The sequence below is a fragment of the Gobio gobio genome, assembly GCF_949357685.1.
Source record: "Gobio gobio genome assembly, chromosome: 12".
In the NCBI taxonomy this organism is placed as follows: domain Eukaryota; kingdom Metazoa; phylum Chordata; class Actinopteri; order Cypriniformes; family Gobionidae; genus Gobio; species Gobio gobio.
Genome location: NC_137105.1, coordinates 4513233 through 4533200, shown reverse-complemented (window position 1 = coordinate 4533200; position 19968 = coordinate 4513233). Strand labels below are relative to the sequence as shown.

The following is a 19968-nucleotide window of genomic DNA, read 5'->3' as shown; positions in this document are numbered from 1 at the left end:
GGTGAAATGGAATTCTGGGAAAATAGCAGGCAAGTTAAAAGACCTCTGATTAAAAAAATAACATAAATACAATAAACAAATAACAAGCAAATAGAAATTCAGCACAACAACGAATCTGATGTTGTTCGTTGATTTCAGCATATTTAATTTAGAATTATATAATAATAATTAATCTATTGAGAGTCTGTAAAATATTCTCATTTTTAAGCGTTAATAGAATGAATTATGAAACAACAATATAGCGTTATAATTTGGATAATTTTTTATATTTCATATTCACATTTGCAAAAAATATATATCTGCTGTTATTAGCAGGTTATGTCCCTATAAATTGCTGTTTTATTATTGTTGTACTGTTTTTGCGTATTCTCAATTGATTTAATAAACCAGGACTTTGAACCGTCCAACTTTGCAGAGTTATTAATTAACGTCTAAGCTTTTATATTTGTATTTAATTAACGGCACATTAAATATGAACAGCTCAAAATGTAACGTAATCGCTGGGCCAATCTCACAAAACGATCAATATATTTCAAGGTCAAAATAACCTCAAAATCAAAAAAATGAAACGTATTTTTAGGGACATTAAATATATTTTTGTTGTTTTTCTTTTAATTTGGGGTGAACACGGACATTCATGTGCAGATTCGCCCTCAAACTGCATTTGAGTGACAGGTGACGTCAACGGAGGCGGGATTTTCATGGAAAGTGCTGGAAAGAGACAAAGCACCGCTAGTCATTACGCCTGATATTCTTCCGATGCCAAACGTAGTGCGGTCGAATATGCTTTATTAAATGCATTTCTTTTGCTAAATTTTATGACTATTTGACTATTTCACGTATATTATTACAAATACTATTTTAAAAGTGTTAAAAGTCATTTGTATCAGTGGAGCACACCTTTTTTTGCACATCTCCCCAAATGTTACCTGATTTTATAACCGTTATTTGGTCATTGTCTTACTATCTAAAATGTATTCATGGCTATGAACCGCTATGTTTTCATTAAAACCGACTCCTTCCAAGGCATTTCTTGCAAAGCAAGCATCTCTATACGAAAAATAGCTTTTGTATTGTTTTTCTGATCGTTTCTTTATTAAAATATTACTATGTTATTCCAATTTTTTATACGTTATTTATATCTGGCGTTACTAGTAAAAACACTGCATTTGTGGTAGGTAATAAATGTCTTCTGCGTCTTTGTTATGAGTGTGTAAGCGGCTCGCAGTGAGTCAGCGCGGAGGGATACATCTGCACACTCATAGGCGGAGTATAAAGAAAAGAGCCGCGCACGCTGGGTTCTCTCCTCTGCTTCCCTGAGTATCAGTGTAGGGGAGATCAGCTGTGTCTGTGGCGATTAAACCATCAAAAATCAACGAAACTAACCAAGGTAAACGCTCAATCTCAGTTTAAAACGATTCTATATAATTTCAGGGACTAATCGAAACCGACAGAATGATATTTAATCGCGTTATTAATCATTTATTCCATTCGCTATTTGGCCGGTATTATAATGATGCGGATGACGGTTGAGATCTACTTTTCTCCGACATTCAAACCGTCATTTTCTCACAAGACTTATTTCTTTTGTCTTTTATTACCAATCGTGCATCTAATGTGAATTTGTTGTTTATGGCTATTAGTTGACGAGCAGGTGCAGTGGTTTACAGTTCTATAAAACCGATGCTCGTGTTGATATTGGTTATCTATTATAGCATTATATGTATTTTTTGTTTATAATTCATATCTATATGTATTCGCCGTCACACAGCGAGTCGCAGATGACACGGCAGGGTGGTTGGTTTATTAAAAGCCTTCGTGTTTTTTTTTTTTAATTAAAGCTGTTTTATACGCGTTTAAAGCTAATAAAGAAGTGTCTCGAAAAATGATATATATCCCGTGCAGTTAAAATAATCGATACCCATCTAAAAGGGTTTAATTTCTATGATTGCAGCAGTAAAACACGTGTTGCGCTCATTGTCCTTCTGCGCCATGTTCTTCCGCATCCGGGGCCTTTTATGGGCCTGTTTTTCTTGTGTAACTGTAAAGTAGTACAACTGGTGGGAACAAGTCACTTTCATTTTGGTCTTATACATGCTTTTGATTTGTCCAACTTAGACATATGAACAAATATTAAATTTTTTTTTAAGTGTGAAGATTATGCATTTGTTAATGGACATATAATAAAGATGAATCTGTTATTCCCTCAGATGCCTGAAGAAATGCGCCAAGATGAGGAGGCCGAGACCTTTGCCTTCCAGGCAGAAATCGCCCAGCTGATGTCTCTCATTATCAACACCTTCTACTCCAACAAAGAGATTTTCCTCAGGGAGCTCATCTCCAACGCCTCTGACGTAAGACCCATGACGGACTGGTTTTCTTGATCATGTTCAATACGATAATGTTCTGATAAAGCACTCACTTCAGTTATATTTTTAGTTCCTGCCATCAATTTATTTTTTTCTCCACTCCACAGGCTCTTGACAAAATCAGATATGAAAGTTTGACAGATCCCACCAAACTGGACAGTGGCAAGGACCTGAAGATCGACATCATCCCCAATGTTCATGATCGCACTCTTACCATTATTGACACCGGTATTGGCATGACCAAAGCCGATCTCATCAATAACTTGGGTACCATCGCAAAGTCCGGGACAAAGGCCTTCATGGAGGCTCTGCAGGTGATGTGTTTTTCAACAGGGTTTGACATTAACACCTGGCAAATGCGGGTGCATTTCAGTCTCTTCTCCTAGATACTTTGTCGGGTTTAATTTAAAACGTGGACCACAAAACAAGTCATAAGGGTTTATTTTCTGAAATTTAGATTTGTACATAATCTGAAAGCTGAATAAATAAGCTTCCCATTGATGTATAGTTAGTTAGTAAGGACAGGACGATATTTGGCCGAGATGCTATTTGAAAATCTTGAATCAGAGGGTGCAAATAAATCAAAATGTTGAGAAAATCGCCTTTAAAGTTGTCCAAATGAAGTCCTTAGCAACGCATATTACTACTAATACATTTACGGTAGGACACTTTACAAAATATCTTCATGGAACATGATCATTACTTAATGTCTTAATGATTGAGAAGAGAAATTTATAATTTTGACCCATGCAATGTATTGTTGGCTATTGCCACGAATATACCCGTGAGATTTCTGACTAGATTTGTGCTCCAGGGTCACACATAATGTGTACATTTTTCAAGTGTAGTCTTTTAAAAAGGCATTTGAAATGATAAACTAAGTGTAGTGTTGTCAAAAATACAGATTTTTCAATACTGAAATAGCTGAAACTCTTCCAATACTCATTTCCCGACGAATACACGATACCCGCTTATCTCTCTCCTCTAATCTCTGACAGTGAGTGACATATTCCCGCCTATTTTTGGTGTTACAGGGCTTAAATTTCGCTGTGGGATTGCACATTGTGCATAATTTGACTCATTCCCACAGATTTTGTTCTTGTAGCCAAAGTGTGGCACATAAAGCCAACTCTCAGTGCTAAATTGAGTTCTTTTTCACTGCTCATGGCACTTAAACAGTCAAATACACACAATAATGTCAAAATGCCAGTCTTGGCGAGTATTCACACAATCCCACCTATTTTTTGGATGTTACAGGGCTTGAGTTTCGCTGTGGAATTGCACGTATTGTGCATAATTTGACTCATTCCCACAGATTTTGTTCTTCTAGCCAAAAAGTGTGGCACATAAAGCCAACTCTGTGCTAAATTGAGTTATTTTTCATTGCACTTAAACAGTCAAATACACACAAAATAATGTCAAAATGCAGGTCTTGGCGAGTATTCACGTATGTTTTAAGTGAATGTAAACAGTTGGGAAGGAAAACGCATGTGTAACGGTATAATGGATCCACGCGTCCGCTCTTAAAGTGACAGTACCCTAATAAATCTGCTGACAAATTGAGATATTAAAAGTATCTGGCAGTTTTTCCCCGTGGTATTAGTCAAAATTGTGGCCAGTGAACTAGTAACTTAGGAAAACCACTAGCCACTGCAAAAGTCAAGCCCTGTTTATCAATGTTTACATTTAAATATAGTCTCTAATGTTGTTTTTTTTATCCCTATCTTTCCAGGCTGGTGCTGATATCTCCATGATTGGGCAGTTTGGTGTGGGCTTCTACTCTGCCTACCTGGTGGCTGAAAAGGTCACGGTCATCACCAAAAACAACGATGACGAGCAGTACGCCTGGGAGTCGTCCGCTGGCGGCTCTTTCACAGTCAAAGTGGACCATGGTACGTTACAGCTTCTCTTTAAAGACTTGCATGCCATGTTATGAGTGACATTTGATGCTCACACATGCCTGTCGATCTCCAGGTGAGCCCATTGGCCGTGGAACCAGAGTCATTCTTCACCTGAAAGAAGATCAGACCGAGTACGTCGAGGAGAAGAGGGTGAAGGAAGTGGTCAAGAAACACTCCCAGTTCATCGGATACCCAATCACTCTCTTCGTAAGTGGGATTCGGTTTTGTTAGTAGCGATTTGGGCGGACATTAAAATTGCATTTTATTTATCTCACTTCATGCTTAAGCATGGGAAAATGGGCACATAATTCAGTTTTATTCCGATTAATCATGCAGACCTACTTTCTGGTAACTGAGTGTTGCAAAGTACTAATGGTAATTAAAATATAAAATTTCCACACAGGTGGAGAAGGAACGTGACAAGGAGATCAGTGACGACGAGGCAGAGGAGGAGAAGGCTGAGAAGGAAGAAAAGGAGGAAGTCGAAGGTGAAGACAAACCCAAGATCGAAGACGTCGGCTCAGATGACGAGGAGGACTCCAAAGACAAGGACAAGAAGAAAAAGAAGAAGATCAAGGAGAAGTACATTGACCAGGAGGAGCTGAACAAAACCAAGCCCATCTGGACCCGTAATCCCGACGACATCTCCAACGAGGAGTACGGAGAGTTTTACAAGAGCCTGACTAATGATTGGGAAGACCACCTGGCTGTCAAGGTAATGAGCAATATTCAAATCGCATGTTTGAGAATTGAAGTAATCATTTTTACACATTGAGAATTGATTAAAATGATGATTTTTACACGTTATCCTGCAGCATTTCTCCGTGGAGGGTCAGCTGGAGTTCCGCGCTCTTCTCTTCATCCCTCGCCGTGCCCCCTTCGACCTCTTCGAGAACAAGAAAAAGAAGAATAACATCAAGCTGTACGTCAGAAGGGTCTTCATCATGGACAGCTGTGAGGAGCTCATCCCAGAGTATCTGAGTAAGTAACTTTCCCCTTAAACGGATGGTTCACAAACTATTAATATTATCGTTTAAATCACCCGTAAGACATTTTTAATGAAACCGGAGAGGTTTCTGTCCCACCATTGCAAGTCCAGAAAGCCAAAACTTGCATTCAAAGTCATCATAATATGAGTCAAGCAGTTTAATCAGAGTCTTGTGATGAGATGATCGCTTTGTATGATGAACCGATGTAATGTAGGCTTTTATTCACATAAATGCATAACATATGGCAAACAAGGAAGCTTGAGCATTTGCCTTACCATGTATACCATATGTAATGGTTATTTGAATGTGAATAAAAGCCTAAATTAAGTTCGTTAAGCATATGAAGCAATCGTGTCTCTTGGATAAAACTGCTTGATTCATATTGCAATGCCAAGTTTTGGTGACCTGGACTTTAAGTGGAGGAACAGAAACCTCAGGTTTTATTAAAAATATCTTAAATGGTGACATGAGTTTTGAATGACATGATTGAGTAAATGAGTTTTCATTTTTGGGTGAATTATACCTTTCAAAATTTCTCATCCAGTCCGCGCTCTATATTTCCTGTTGATGCTTTTTGCACTAGTACAAATGTACTGTATTGCTGCTAGACTTTACGTTACGATTGAATCTCTCAAAGGTGCAACGTCACTAAAAGCTTTCCTTCCTCCAATCTTTCTCCCCCATCCAGACTTTATCCGTGGTGTTGTGGACTCTGAAGATCTGCCCCTCAACATCTCCAGAGAGATGCTTCAACAGAGCAAGATTCTCAAGGTCATCCGCAAGAACATCGTCAAGAAGTGCCTGGAGCTGTTTGCTGAGCTGGCCGAGGACAAGGAAAACTACAAGAAGTTCTACGACGCCTTCTCCAAGAATCTTAAAGTAAGCTAAAAAAATTAGGCCTTAGTTAAATTAAGTAGCTTTTATAAAAGTGCCTTAGGGAAAAAAAAATATGGTGTGCATCTCGAGACCTATTTTAAGGAACTTGCTTTTGAGAACCACTCAAACATGCATTTTAGTCTGGGACTAGTTTAAACCTTGTCTGTGAAACCATGGGATTGTTACTTCCAATAAAGATAGGATTGAAAGCGGTATTAACATTGTTTTGACCTCCAGCTGGGCATCCACGAGGACTCTCAGAACCGCAAGAAGCTGTCAGAACTGTTGCGTTATCAGAGCTCGCAGTCCGGCGACGAGATGACCTCCCTCACAGAATACGTCAGCCGTATGAAGGAAAACCAGAAATCCATCTACTACATCACTGGTAAGATTTCATCAGCAACTTTAAAGTATACATAAAGGATGAAATTGCGATGGGACGGTGCAATTATTACACAAGCAGCTCTTCATTATTCAGAGTTTGTAACATCTCAAAGTAGCTAATAATACAACTATGTTGACGTATAATGGATAAATTGACTGGGGTTTTTTTTTTTCCAGGCGAGAGCAAAGACCAGGTCGCCCACTCCGCCTTTGTGGAGCGCGTGTGCAAGAGAGGTTTCGAGGTGCTTTACATGACAGAGCCCATCGACGAGTACTGCGTCCAGCAGCTGAAGGACTTCGATGGCAAATCTCTGGTGTCCGTCACCAAAGAGGGACTGGAGCTGCCCGAGGATGAAGACGAGAAGAAAAAGATGGAGGAAGATAAGGCCAAGTTTGAGAACCTCTGCAAGCTCATGAAGGAGATTCTGGACAAGAAAGTAGAAAAGGTGTGTTTGCACAAGACCTTTTTATTATATATCGCTTTATACAATCGATTGTTTCAAAACAAAAAAAGTAGCAGAACCAATGATGCAAACTTTATCAAATGAAACCATTTCAGTTCAAGAAGTTTAATTTGACTTAGGCATTTATTCTTTTAAAATTGTGTTGTGTACAGGATTCCTAGAGTTGCACAGATGGTGAGTTTACATAATTGTGCTCGCACTTTGCCTGCAGACTCGAATGTGTGAAAACGTCCGGTTTTGTGTGCCGATTTTCAAAACTAATAACCGTTTTTTTCCTTCTAGTTAATGAAAGCATTTGTGTTGAGTGACTAACAATGACCCCGAGTAATCTAGTTTAACACCCGTTCCTCATGCCGACGTCTGGCTTTTCTCCAGGTCACCGTATCAAACAGGCTGGTTTCATCCCCTTGCTGTATCGTGACTAGCACTTACGGCTGGACGGCCAACATGGAGAGGATCATGAAGGCCCAGGCCCTGCGGGACAACTCCACCATGGGCTACATGATGGCCAAGAAACACCTGGAGATCAACCCCGATCATCCCATCATGGAGACCCTGAGGCAGAAGGCGGACGCAGATAAAAACGACAAAGCCGTGAAGGACCTGGTCATCCTCCTGTTCGAGACCACACTTCTTTCCTCTGGATTCTCATTGGACGATCCTCAGACGCACTCAAACCGCATCTACAGAATGATCAAGCTGGGATTAGGTGAGTTTAAAGCTACACTAAATTTAGTATTTTTAGCTAAGAATAAACTAAGTTCTTTCAAAAATGTGCTCATTAATGTATATTTACTTTCAAGTAATAAAGTATTCTCGTAAGTTTATAATATGCCATTGAAAATGCATACGGGTGAGGGGTTTGAATGCCGGTCGCCATGTTGCCCCTCCATCTTGAAAGTACATCAGCCAAAGAGGGACATACCTGTGAATTCAAGCTTTGCGTTTTAACACTCAATGGCACCGTGTCGAATGTGGACGAGGTCGAACTGGAAGCCATATTAATCTTGGACTAAATCGGCCACCGTAGGAGTTAAAACGAAATCGGAATTGAGAGGAAGAGAAACTAATATTCACTGGATGGTTATATACCTTTTCACCACTAGATGGGGGAAAATATCACACAGTGTAGCTTTAACAAAATCTTTCTGTATTTTGTGAATGCAACGAAGTGCTAATTCGCCTGTTTTGTCTTCAGGTATTGATGAAGATGAAGACGTGCCGGTGGAAGAGCCGACCGCTGCTCCCGCTCCAGAAGAGATCCCACCTCTGGAAGGAGACGATGACGCCTCCCGCATGGAGGAAGTCGATTAAATCCATCTCGTCTGTAACTCCCCAGTCAATTTTTCCGTAGTCATTCCGTAACATCTTCTCGTTCTCTTCGGCCTGTAGAAGGTTAACTGATTCTCCGTAATGATTCCTTAAAGTATCAAAATGTGTAACTAAAGCATACTGTCCACTTTTGCTCTGTTTTGAGCCGTTATGTACTTTTGTTTTTTTTACATATGTTCATGGATCAATGGGTTGCTGCAGTATTGTCTGAGCACAATAAGCACTGTGTTTCACTGATACTGAGTCTGCTGGCTGTGCTGGATTGAATCAAGCATGATTTCATTCTGCATGGTAGGGGAAAGACCTTTTTGCCTGAGTACAGGCATGTATTGTCTTGGTTTTCAGAAATTAAAACACAAAGTGAAACCTGAATTTTGGTGTTCTCGTTCATTTTAAGTTGTTTTACACCACTGTCCTCGCCAGAGCTCATTTCCCAGCATGTTCTGGCTCATATTCGCAAAAAAAGTCTTCAAAATCAATATTGTCACTGACCGCTTCTTCACCAGATAGTGATACTACTATTTGGTTCAGTTCTTGCTCTGCAGTAAATCACCGAGCCATTTTAAGTTTTGCAGAGTATACTTACTGTCAATAGCTATGTTTCCATCCAAAGTTGCGACTATAATTCATGCGTAAAAATGCAATATCGCATAAGCACTGTTTCCATCCACTGAATCGAAGAGAACATAATCGTCACTTCCTGATAAATTACCACTAAAATCACTAAGAAACATGGGAGAAGCCACCATATATCATTATTTTCGTATATAATAAATGATTTGCGTCAACTTGTTGTCATGCTTTCAGAGGCAGATGTGCTTTTTGGGAACGCAGTCGTGTAAGACGGTTCTAGGAGGGAAATATACCGAGCATCTTTGACAACAGACTTCTTCAACAGTATTTCAGATGCTATGCGAACAAGATTTTTTTTTCCCGCTGGTTAGTACAGTTAAGCTGTTAAATCGCGAAAGTCACATTATTTTCTTTATGCGCATCCAGGAATTTATTCGGCACCAAATAGCAACTTCACATTTATGCATTTGGCAGACGCTTTTATCCAAAGCGACTTGCATTGCATTCAAGTTACACATTTTACATTTTAGTCAATTCTTCACTGTAAGGGGACCCGTTGTGTGTGTAGATAGAAATGGCTCATTCTAACGTAATAAGAATAATACGGTTCATTATGTAAGGTCTTTATACACCACTGCAAAAGTTATGTTTATTATATTGCATTTGTCAATAAATCCTTGAATACTACACACTGCACCTTTTTAAAGCTAAGAATTCAGTACACAAGTGAATCGGTAATTGTTTTAAAAATAAAAGTTAAAATGTATCAAATATCCATCAGGCTTTGAGGAAGGCTTTTGTTCATCTCTCAATCGTATTGCATTGTTTTAAATCTGCAGAGCATTCATCATAAAACTAAGCATTTAAATATCTTTCGAACACATTATTGACCGTGACAACTGATATTTTATATGCATGTAGTCTGCTATACAGTTATAAAGATCTCAAGCATAAAAATTATAATATAAATATCAGCATCTGCACCAAATTGCATATTTTTGCTCCGTTTGGGAGCAAATTGAATAAAATGGAGTTGTTGCATGAGCTCCATATTCTCATATCATACTGAGGCCGGGTTTCACAGATGAGGTTTAGATTAAGCCAGGAGTAGGCTTTAGTTAAATTGACATTAAAGCATTTATAAATGCCGTGCATCTTGAGACAAAACAATTTAGATTAGATTCAACTTTATTGTCATTACACAAGTACAAGTACAAGGCAACGAAATGCAGTGGCGATGAACCCGGGCATATGAGCCATAAAATCATGACGTGTTATATGATACAAAACAAAACGCATTCGCAAACTATTTTTTTATTATTTTGTCTTAAGATTCAATAAACGGTTCCATTTCAAGAAATGTCATTAATACATTAGCTAGAATGAAAAGTGACCAATATATTCTTATAGCCAGTGTTGGGGAAAGTCACTTATAAAAGTAATGTATTACAATATTATGTTACTCCCAATAGGAACTGATCTGGATTACATGATCAGAGTCCACCTTAAATTACTTAAATAGCTTTTCATTAAAACTCACAAACCTCCCGCAGTTCCAACATAAACCCCAGTTTATATTTAATGCACTTCACGTTATCTTTCTCTTTGTATTTTTATCGATATGGCACAAGATTATCCTATTCAAATCAATGTGATACATTAAGTCAAAGTTAATCTAAATGTAGAAAAAAGAAAATCCAAGGCACTCTTCTTCAAATTATTAAAAAGTCTTTATTTTACTGGCTATTTCGTTCAATTTAAAAGAAAAAAAATCGTGTTTACCTGTGAAATAGTGTCCACCTAGGACCCCAGAGCGATTATATTGGCTGAAAGAACTTTTAACGGGTAATCTGTTCAGAGCCTGATTACAATTCTTACAAAATCACATTTTGATTTGTCGTTTAAATTGTGTTAAAATGGTCTTGCAAAGCATATGTTTCATATACATGTTTCATCTTAATGTTTCATATGTTTCATATACTTGTTTCATCTTAATGTTTCATATACTTAATGTTTCATATGTTTCATATACATGTTTCATCTTAATGTTTCATATACTTAATGTTTCATATATGTTTCATATACATGTTTCATCTTAATGTTTCATATACTTAATGCTTCATATGTTTCATATACTTGTTTCATCTTAATGTTTCATATACTTAATGTTTCATATATGTTTCATATACATGTTTCATCTTAATGTTTCATATACTTAATGTTTCATATATGTTTCATATACATGTTTCATCTTAATGTTTCATATACTTAATGTTTCATATATGTTGCATATACTTGTTTCATCTTAATGTTTCATATACTTAATGTTTCGTATATGTTTCATATACATGTTTCATCTTAATGTTTCATATACTTAATGTTTCATATATGTTTCATATACTTGTTTCATCTTAATGTTTTTTTAGTTAGCATACGTTCTAGCATAGCATACAGCTACCCGATTAGCTTAGTTTATACACATAGACAGTACAAGAAATGGACAGAGCGACCCCATAGACTTCAACGCAGAAAAGTGAAGTCAGATAGAAGCCCTCACTTCCTGCCTCAGACTGAGCTCGACCACGTAGAAGTGACGCGAGCAAAAAGTTGTAAGTCTTCTAGTAGTTGTACAAAGTGAAATCTGAATCACCGAATCTTGCAGAAACAGAGTGTGAGCAGGAGAAACTTTTGGTAAGTATCCTGATTAATTGTTTTGTCATTGTGCATAGTATTTATTTATTTTAATAAATTGTCTCATAGACAGTAAAAGATTGCCTGCGAGCTTCTCCTCCTGTCTATACGGTAATTTCTCTGACGCAATTGTTAGCCTATTTTTCATAGATATCCATAATAAAGGCTAGATGTCTCGTCTGCGCTGCTGGCCAATGGAGGTCGACGTCCGCACCTGGCGGCCATCTTGTCACAGTCAGCTCGCTCACTCGTAACATTGTTTGGTTTGTTATAAACGTCAGAGATGTAGTTATGACACAGCATACTTATGAAAAATTATTCATAATTTGTTCAAGCATCCATAATTATAGCCACGTTAATAACGTTTGTAAGAAACCAACCATTTTTAAATCCGTCAAGATTTCAGTGAGATCAGAGTATTTGTGTTCATGCAGATCATCAGGTACCACAGAGCCCTGCCTGTGACAAGATGGCCGCCGGTGATGACGTTAGAGACTCCGCCGTGAGACATCTAGCCTTTATTATGGATATCTATGCTATTTTTTTACAAAAGCGGCTTCTACTGGAAGATACAAGGTAATTGAGCCTTTTATACATACATTATTTCTTGCTGCCCCTATGGAAGGTACGCTTTCCGGGTGCTGGATTACCCCCTTGGTTATTGCTCCCATTTTGATCAGGCATTACCACGTTGGGTCCTAAGCGGACACTATTTCACAGGAGGATACGATTTTTCATGACAGCGGCACAGACAAGGGGGTAATCCAGCCTGCGGAAAGCGTACCTTCCATAGGGGCAGCCATTGACCCTTTTCACAGACTGTGATGACGCGTATTAACGGTCATCAGTATCGTAAATCCGGCAACGTTTTTTGTATTATCATTTTTAAAAATATATATATGTACATTTATAACACTAATGCTTTGTATTTTATTACTTTTGCATCAATTTAAAATAAAAAAAGTTACCGCTGCTGTGATGGTGTTTAGTAATAGTGTCTGTGGGAGTGATGGTAAAAATTAACATATTTCTCTCTTTTCACTGCCGTTATCAATCTCACTCTATTTTTTCCCTCTTTTTGAAAGTTGTGAAATCGCTACTGTAGCGTTTTTCTTTTGCTATGTGAGCAAATGGGCACACAAAAAAAATATTTAAAGGGTTAGTTCACCCAAAAATGAAAATTCTGTCATTAATTACTTACCCTCATGTCGTTGGACACCCGTCAGACCTCCGTTCATCTTCAGACACAAATGAAGATATTTTAGTTGAAATCTGATGGCTCAGAAAGGCCTCCATTGGCACACTTTACACTCTCAAGACCCTTAAAAGGTACAAAAGACGTCGTTACAAAGTCCATCTCACAACATTGGTTCTACAATATCTTTATGAATCGGCGAGAATAGTTTTTGTGCACAAAAAAACCCTAAATAACGACTTATATAGTGATGACGATTTCAAAACAATGCATCATGAAGCTTTGAAGCGTTATGAATCAGTGAGTCGATTCAGTGGTTTGAATTGCCAAAGTCACGTGATTTCAGCAGTTTGGCGGTTTGATACACGATCCGAATCATGATTCGATTCACTCATTCATAACGATTCGAAGCTTCATGATGCATTGTTTTGCAATCGGTCATCACTATGTAAGTCGTTATTTAGGGGTTTTTTTGCGCACAAAAACTATTCTCGTTTATTCATAAAGTTATTGTAGAACCACTGTAGTGAGATGGACTTTGTAACGACGTCTTTAGTGCCTTTTAAGGGTCTTGAGAGTGAACCGTGCCATTGAGCCAATGGAGGCCTTTCAGAGCCATCAGATTTCAACTAAAATATCTTAATTTGTGTTCCGAAGATGAACGGAGGTCTGACGGGTGTCGAACGACATGAGGGTAAGTAATTAATGACAGAATTTTCATTTTTGGGTGAAATAACCCTTTAATGTATTCTCTCATTCACAGCTATAATATTTAACCCAACTATGACGACTTCCGCTCTGAGAAACCCGGAAATGTGAAAACCAAGCCATCACCTGCTGTTAGCATCCCATTGACTCCCATTCATTTGACAGTGAATAACTTTACATCTGAGGCGTTTAAAGACTCTATTCGTCCATTGTTTATTTCTAAAGAAACACGACAATGTATATAAAGCTCCATTACCTTGTAGCTTACACTATCGCCCAGTAGAAGCCGTTTTTGTAAAAAATAGGCTAATGATTGCGTCATAACCACATGACTCTCGGCTCGCAGTAGAGAAATTACCGTATAGACCCGAGGAGAAGCTCGCAGGCAATCTTTTACTGTCTATGAGGCAATCGGGGGGACGTGGAGGCATCAAGTCCGATAAATTCAAGGGAGAAGCATGGGGAGAAGCCCATAGAGAGCCAAAAGCAACGGGACAAAATATTTCAACAACGTGATTCAGATTTCACTGCACAACTACTAGAAGACTTACAACTGTCAGACAGGTTGCTCACGTCACATCTACTCAGGGTGCTGATCCACTTGTCCGTGCAACACTTCTGTCGCGCCGCACTCCACTTTATTCCTATGGGTGACGTCAAGCGACTTTAACGCGCCCGCAAAGCATTCCGGGAAGGCGGCGCTGCATTTGAACAAATGCCGCGCGTCAAAAAAGCTGGCCGAAGCTCAACTTTATGCAAATGAATCCGTTGAACGCAACACGACTATCAAAAAGAAGTAGAGCACATGGAGACGGAGGGAAGTCTCTCGCCGGTCCTTTGTTTTTGATTCCCCGCTGGTTCAAACGCACACACATAGCGGTGACCTTGAGGAACGCCCATCAACACACACATGAGGGGAAGCGTCACAACACCACGCTTCAGTCGTGCCGCAAAATTGGATCTGTATCGTCAGTCTGAGGCTGCGCAGACATCAGCCATCAAGAAGTGAGTGCTTCCATTGATATCCATAATAAAGGCTAGATGTCTTACGGCGGAGTCTCTAACGTCATCACCGGCGGCCATCTTGTCACAGGCAGGGATCTGTGGTACCTGATGATCTGCATGAACACAAATACTCTGATCTCACTGAAATCTTGACGGATTTACAAATGGCTTGATTTCTTACAAACGTTATTAACGTGGCCATAATTATGGATGCTCGAACAAATTATGAATAATTTTTCATAAGTATACAGTGTCATAACTACATCTCTGAAGTTTATAACAAACCAAACAGTTTGAAAATCGGTAGAAAATTGAGCAAGTTATGGTTATTTAAAAAGTGCAAGCACCCATGAAAACAATGTTACGAGTGAGCGAGCTGACGGTGACAAGATGGCCGCCAGGTGCGGACGTCGACCTCCATTGGCCAGCAGCGCGGACGAGACATCTAGCCTTTATTATGGATATCTATGAGTGCTTCTACTTGACTTCACTTTTCCTCGTCGAAGCCTATGGGGTCGCTGTGTCCATTTCTTTTACTGTCTATGGGCACAGACAGCCTTCTTCAGGGTGAGTTTCCCAAACAAACCCCCGTTTTGTGTGTACTAATTAAAAACACCTGAGTAACATGGTCAAATACCACATGAATCATGCCAAAACAATCCACTAGGTGGCAGGCTGTAAATGTTAACATGCAAAAGAAAGAAAGAAAATAAAGAACAACAATCCACTAGGTGGCCATACATCGTGAATGTCCACATACAGAGAGAGTCCACTAAATGGCTACATTACAAGTTAAAGGCGGCATGAAATCAAATTTTACAATTCGTATTTTTATATTAATATTGTAGTGTTTACTATAACTGATTTATCTGTCCACTTCATTATTTTTTTTAAATTAATTTACCCTTATCATCTTTAATCAAATATGTTAACTTTCCCTCCCCCATTAAATGACCTCTCTTCTCTCCCGGTCATGTGCTATGGCGCGAGGGCGGGGCTATGGCATGAGGGCGGGGCTATGGCGTGAGGGCGGGGCTATCGCCCTGTCTCGTTTCTGCACCGCCTCTCAGAAACCTGTCACTGATCATATGAATATGGTGGTTAGGTGCATTTTTCTCGGTATACACAATACCTTCTTCGAGAAGGACTTGATGCAAAAAGAGAGAAATATATGAGAAATAAAAGCTTTTTTTAATGTAAAAATTACTCAATATAGTCGGACGAACAGGTTATCGTGACGACTCGCACTGAGGAATGCAGCGTGTGAACGCGCTTACGGCGCGCCCCCTTATAAGGGAGAGCTGAGAAAAAAGCTTTACAGAAATAAAGCCATAAAAGGCTTAAAGTAAGTAAAATCTGTAGCATAAACCAGCGAAAAGTGAGGAAATATGCTCAGTAACAATATGTAGAAAAGATTTAGAGAGAAAATACATTTATTTAAAAGATAGATCGATTTTTTTCTCCACAACTGCATGCAAACTTCAAATCTGCCTCCATTTTGTTAGCAACGGCCCACTTCCATCGATCCAATCAATTCCCGAAGGACGAAATCAAGCCTCGCCCTACATTTTTTCTAAGTTCAGAAGCCGTTTCACTCGGATATACGTCACAATAAGGAGAAAAAGACGATCTCAACTTCCGTTTCATGCCGACTTTAAGCTCACAGAGAAAATGATCACAAGAAAGGACTGAAATCTATTTCTTCATTCAATGTGAATGTTCTTTTTGATCATTTCTAAACCCTCAGGCCTTCTGGATTGCTGTTATGCGCATTTTGCCATAGGATAATCCAAATTGGCTTTTTTAATAGCATCTTTGTGCTCTGATACTCTATCTTTAAGACGTAGTCAGATTATATTACCTTAAATATGTATTGTAATTGTGTTACTAAGGATTATGTTACTAACTAAACTGGTTACCCTCTAAAAAGTATCTAGTTGTGTTACTTCCTCTGGGCTGGGTTTGCTCGTTTGTTTTTTAAGAATAATAAAAAACAATGTTTGGCAAATGTAAAGGCCTTTTTCACACCAAACCTGAAGTGAATAAGCAAACTCACGCCTGTACAGCAGAGGGCGCTGCTCAAACAAACCTTTCTGGATCACAGAAGAACAGGACGCAGTTGTTCAACACTCCGACTTCAGCAATAAAAACAAAAGAGGAAAAAAGTGTGGTTTAACGAGTCATTTATGCATACTTTAGTTTGGTTTTATGCACCTTATGGTCTCTCTTGACATGGGGGCAGGTGAGCTGTCAGTCAATAAAGGGGAAAACAAAGTAACGTGCGTTACCTATTTGAAAATGTAACTCAGATTGGTTGTAAATTTAAAACGAATGCGTTACTTTACTAGTTACTTGAAAAAAGTAATCTTGTACTCACCCTCATGTATTTATGTAAAACACAAAACGATAATATGTTGTTGATCCCCCTTTTTGCTGCCAAAACAGCCCTGACCCGTCAAGGCATGGACTCCACTAGACCCCTGAAGCTGTGCTGTGGTATCTGGCACCAAGATGTTAGCAGCAGATCCTTTAAGTCCTGTAAGTTGCGAGGTGGGACATCCATGGATCGGACTTGTTTGTTCAGCACATCCCACAGATGCTCGATTGGATTGAAATCTGGGGAATTTGGAGGCCAAGTCAACACCTCAAACCATTCCTGAAGCATTTGTGCTTTGTGGCGGCGCATTATCTGCTGAAAGAGCCACAGCCACCAAGGAATACCGTTTCCATGAAAGGCTGTACATGGTCTCAACAATGCTAGGTGGTCACAATCACAATCTGGCCCTTGTCAAACTCGCTCAAATCCTTACGTTTGCACATTTTTCCTGCTTCTAACACATCAACTTTGAGGACAAAATGTTCACTTGCTGCCTAATATATCCCACCCACTAACAGGTGATGAAGAGATCATCAGTGTTATTCACTTCACCGGTCATAATGTTATGCCTGATTGGTCCAGTTGTGTAATAAGAACAGCAGTTCCGCTCTTAGCCGCCAGGTGTCTGTGTTTGACAACCTTAGGCTCTCCAGAAAGCAGCTCCAGGGTTAAGTCTGTCGTTGTGTTCGGCCTGTATTTAACAATAGGAAATATCTTACATAAAGAAAAGAAATAGCTTTTAAGGCACAAATAGGATTTATTTTCATTATGATATTATTTTCATGAAGTAAACACATTTACCAGATTGTCATGACATGATTTTGACACAATTTTATTAAAATATGCATAGTCTTTAAAAACAATACTACTATGATGTACGCTTACAGATAGATGCAAATGTAAAAATAAAAAAAACGTTTAAAAGAGAAATAACGTTTCTTTTGATTTTGGGATGAAATATGACCGAGCCATATTTCAGTTTCTGTGAGAATCACCCATGCATGTGTGCAAAAAAAAAGAGAAGTGGATTTTACAGTAAATACCACCAGCAAAGATTATCGGTGGTTTTAAAAGGCATTTATTGGAACTGGTCTGACCTGCTTTATTAATGGTGAGAACAGTCAGAGATGAGTGTCTTAAAGACCATCTGTGTCTCTTTTTGCTCACATGGCATTAAGGAAACGTTTAACCTTTTCCGTTCTTGAACTGAACGGTCCGAACACTCAGTCATTGCATCTCGATTTCTTCTAAGTCACATGTTTTGCAGTAAAAAGGCACTTCTGAGGAGGGGTTAAACATTCATTTCAGCCCAGGTGACTGTAGAGGATGTCTGATAAAGGCGGCTGTCCGTGTGGGCGTCTTACTACAATGGTTCACATCGAGTCATTCAGAGAGGCTGAGTGTGGGGAACGACCGCAGAGATGCAGATCAGCCTGGAAACTCAGCTGCAAGAGCACCTTCTTCATGCACAAACACATGTCAGTCTGCAGGAACGGCCTGCTTCACTAGAGTCTGGCACACTTGCTTTTCTAAAATGACACCCTAATGACTGATTCCTTGTGTTATTGATATATTATATGTCCTACAAAGTGCCTTTGGAGATCTTTCTGGTTCTTCGATCATAGAGAATCACTTTATAGTTCTTGATTTTTAATGTTTTTGGATGGATAGATGGACTGAGTGATGGATGGATGGATGGACTGAGTGATGGATGGATGGATGGATGGACTGAGTGATGGATGGATGGATGGATGGATGGATGGATGGATGGACTGAGTGATGGATGGATGGATGGATGGATGGATGGATGGACTGAGTGATGGATGGATGGATGGACTGAGTGATGGATGGATGGATGGATGGACTGAGTGATGGATGGATGGACTGAGTGATGGACTGAGTGATGGATGGACTGAGTGATGGATGGACTGAGTGATGGACTGAGTGATGGATGGACTGAGTGATGGATGGACTGAGTGATGGATGGACTGAGTGATGGATGGACGGATGGATGGACTGAGTGATGGATGGATGGATGGACAGTGATGGATGGATGGACTGAGTGATGGATGGATGGACTGAGTGATGGATGGATGGATGGACAGTGATGGATGGATGGATGGACAGTGATGGATGGATGGACAGTGATGGATGGATGGACTGAGTGATGGATGGACTGAGTGATGGATGGACTGAGTGATGGATGGATGGACTGAGTGATGGATGGATGGATGGACTGAGTGATGGATGGATGGATGGACTGAGTGATGGATGGATGGATGGACTGAGTGATGGATGGATGGATGGATGGACTGAGTGATGGATGGATGGATGGACTGAGTGATGGATGGATGGATGGATGGATGGACTGAGTGATGGATGGATGGATGGATGGATGGATGGATGGATGGACTGAGTGATGGATGGATGGATGGACTGAGTGATGGATGGATGGATGGATGGACTGAGTGATGGATGGATGGACTGAGTGATGGACTGAGTGATGGATGGATGGATGGACTGAGTGATGGATGGACTGAGTGATGGACTGAGTGATGGATGGACTGAGTGATGGATGGACTGAGTGATGGATGGACTGAGTGATGGATGGACTGAGTGATGGATGGACTGAGTGATGGATGGACTGAGTGATGGATGGACGGATGGATGGACTGAGTGATGGATGGATGGATGGACAGTGATGGATGGATGGATGGACAGTGATGGATGGATGGACTGAGTGATGGATGGATGGACTGAGTGATGGATGGATGGATGGACAGTGATGGATGGATGGATGGACAGTGATGGATGGATGGACTGAGTGATGGATGGACTGAGTGATGGATGGATGGACTGAGTGATGGATGGATGGATGGACAGTGATGGATGGATGGATGGACAGTGATGGATGGATGGACTGAGTGATGGATGGATGGACTGAGTGATGGATGGATGGATGGACTGAGTGATGGATGGATGGACTGAGTGATGGATGGATGGACTGAGTGATGGATGGATGGACTGAGTGATGGATGGATGGACTGAGTGATGGATGGATGGACTGAGTGATGGATGGATGGACTGAGTGATGGATGGATGGA

The 19968-nt window shown here is 39.8% G+C and overlaps 1 protein-coding gene across 1 annotated transcript; it reads left to right on the top strand.

The window, feature by feature from the left end:
* The first annotated feature begins 1255 nt into the window (after positions 1-1255).
* hsp90ab1 (heat shock protein 90, alpha (cytosolic), class B member 1) lies at positions 1256-8687 on the top strand. Its single transcript, XM_079831599.1, has 12 exons — positions 1256-1390; positions 2211-2354; positions 2477-2683; positions 4102-4261; positions 4344-4477; positions 4674-4985; positions 5086-5251; positions 5948-6138; positions 6373-6520; positions 6697-6965; positions 7359-7692; positions 8182-8687. The coding sequence occupies exons 2-12, from the start codon at positions 2211-2213 to the stop codon at positions 8295-8297; spliced, it is 2181 nt and encodes a 726-aa protein (XP_079687725.1). The 5' UTR covers positions 1256-1390; the 3' UTR covers positions 8298-8687.
* Positions 8688-19968: the final 11281 nt, after the last annotated feature.

Coding starts and splice junctions, on each gene's coding strand:
- hsp90ab1 (XM_079831599.1), top strand. CDS start 2,211: ATGCCTGAAGAAATGCGCCAAGATGAGGAGGCCGAGACCTTTGCCTTC. Junction 6,139..6,372: donor CCTTCTCCAAGAATCTTAAA/GTAAGCTAAAAA, acceptor TTTGACCTCCAG/CTGGGCATCCACGAGGACTC. Junction 6,966..7,358: donor TGGACAAGAAAGTAGAAAAG/GTGTGTTTGCAC, acceptor GCTTTTCTCCAG/GTCACCGTATCAAACAGGCT.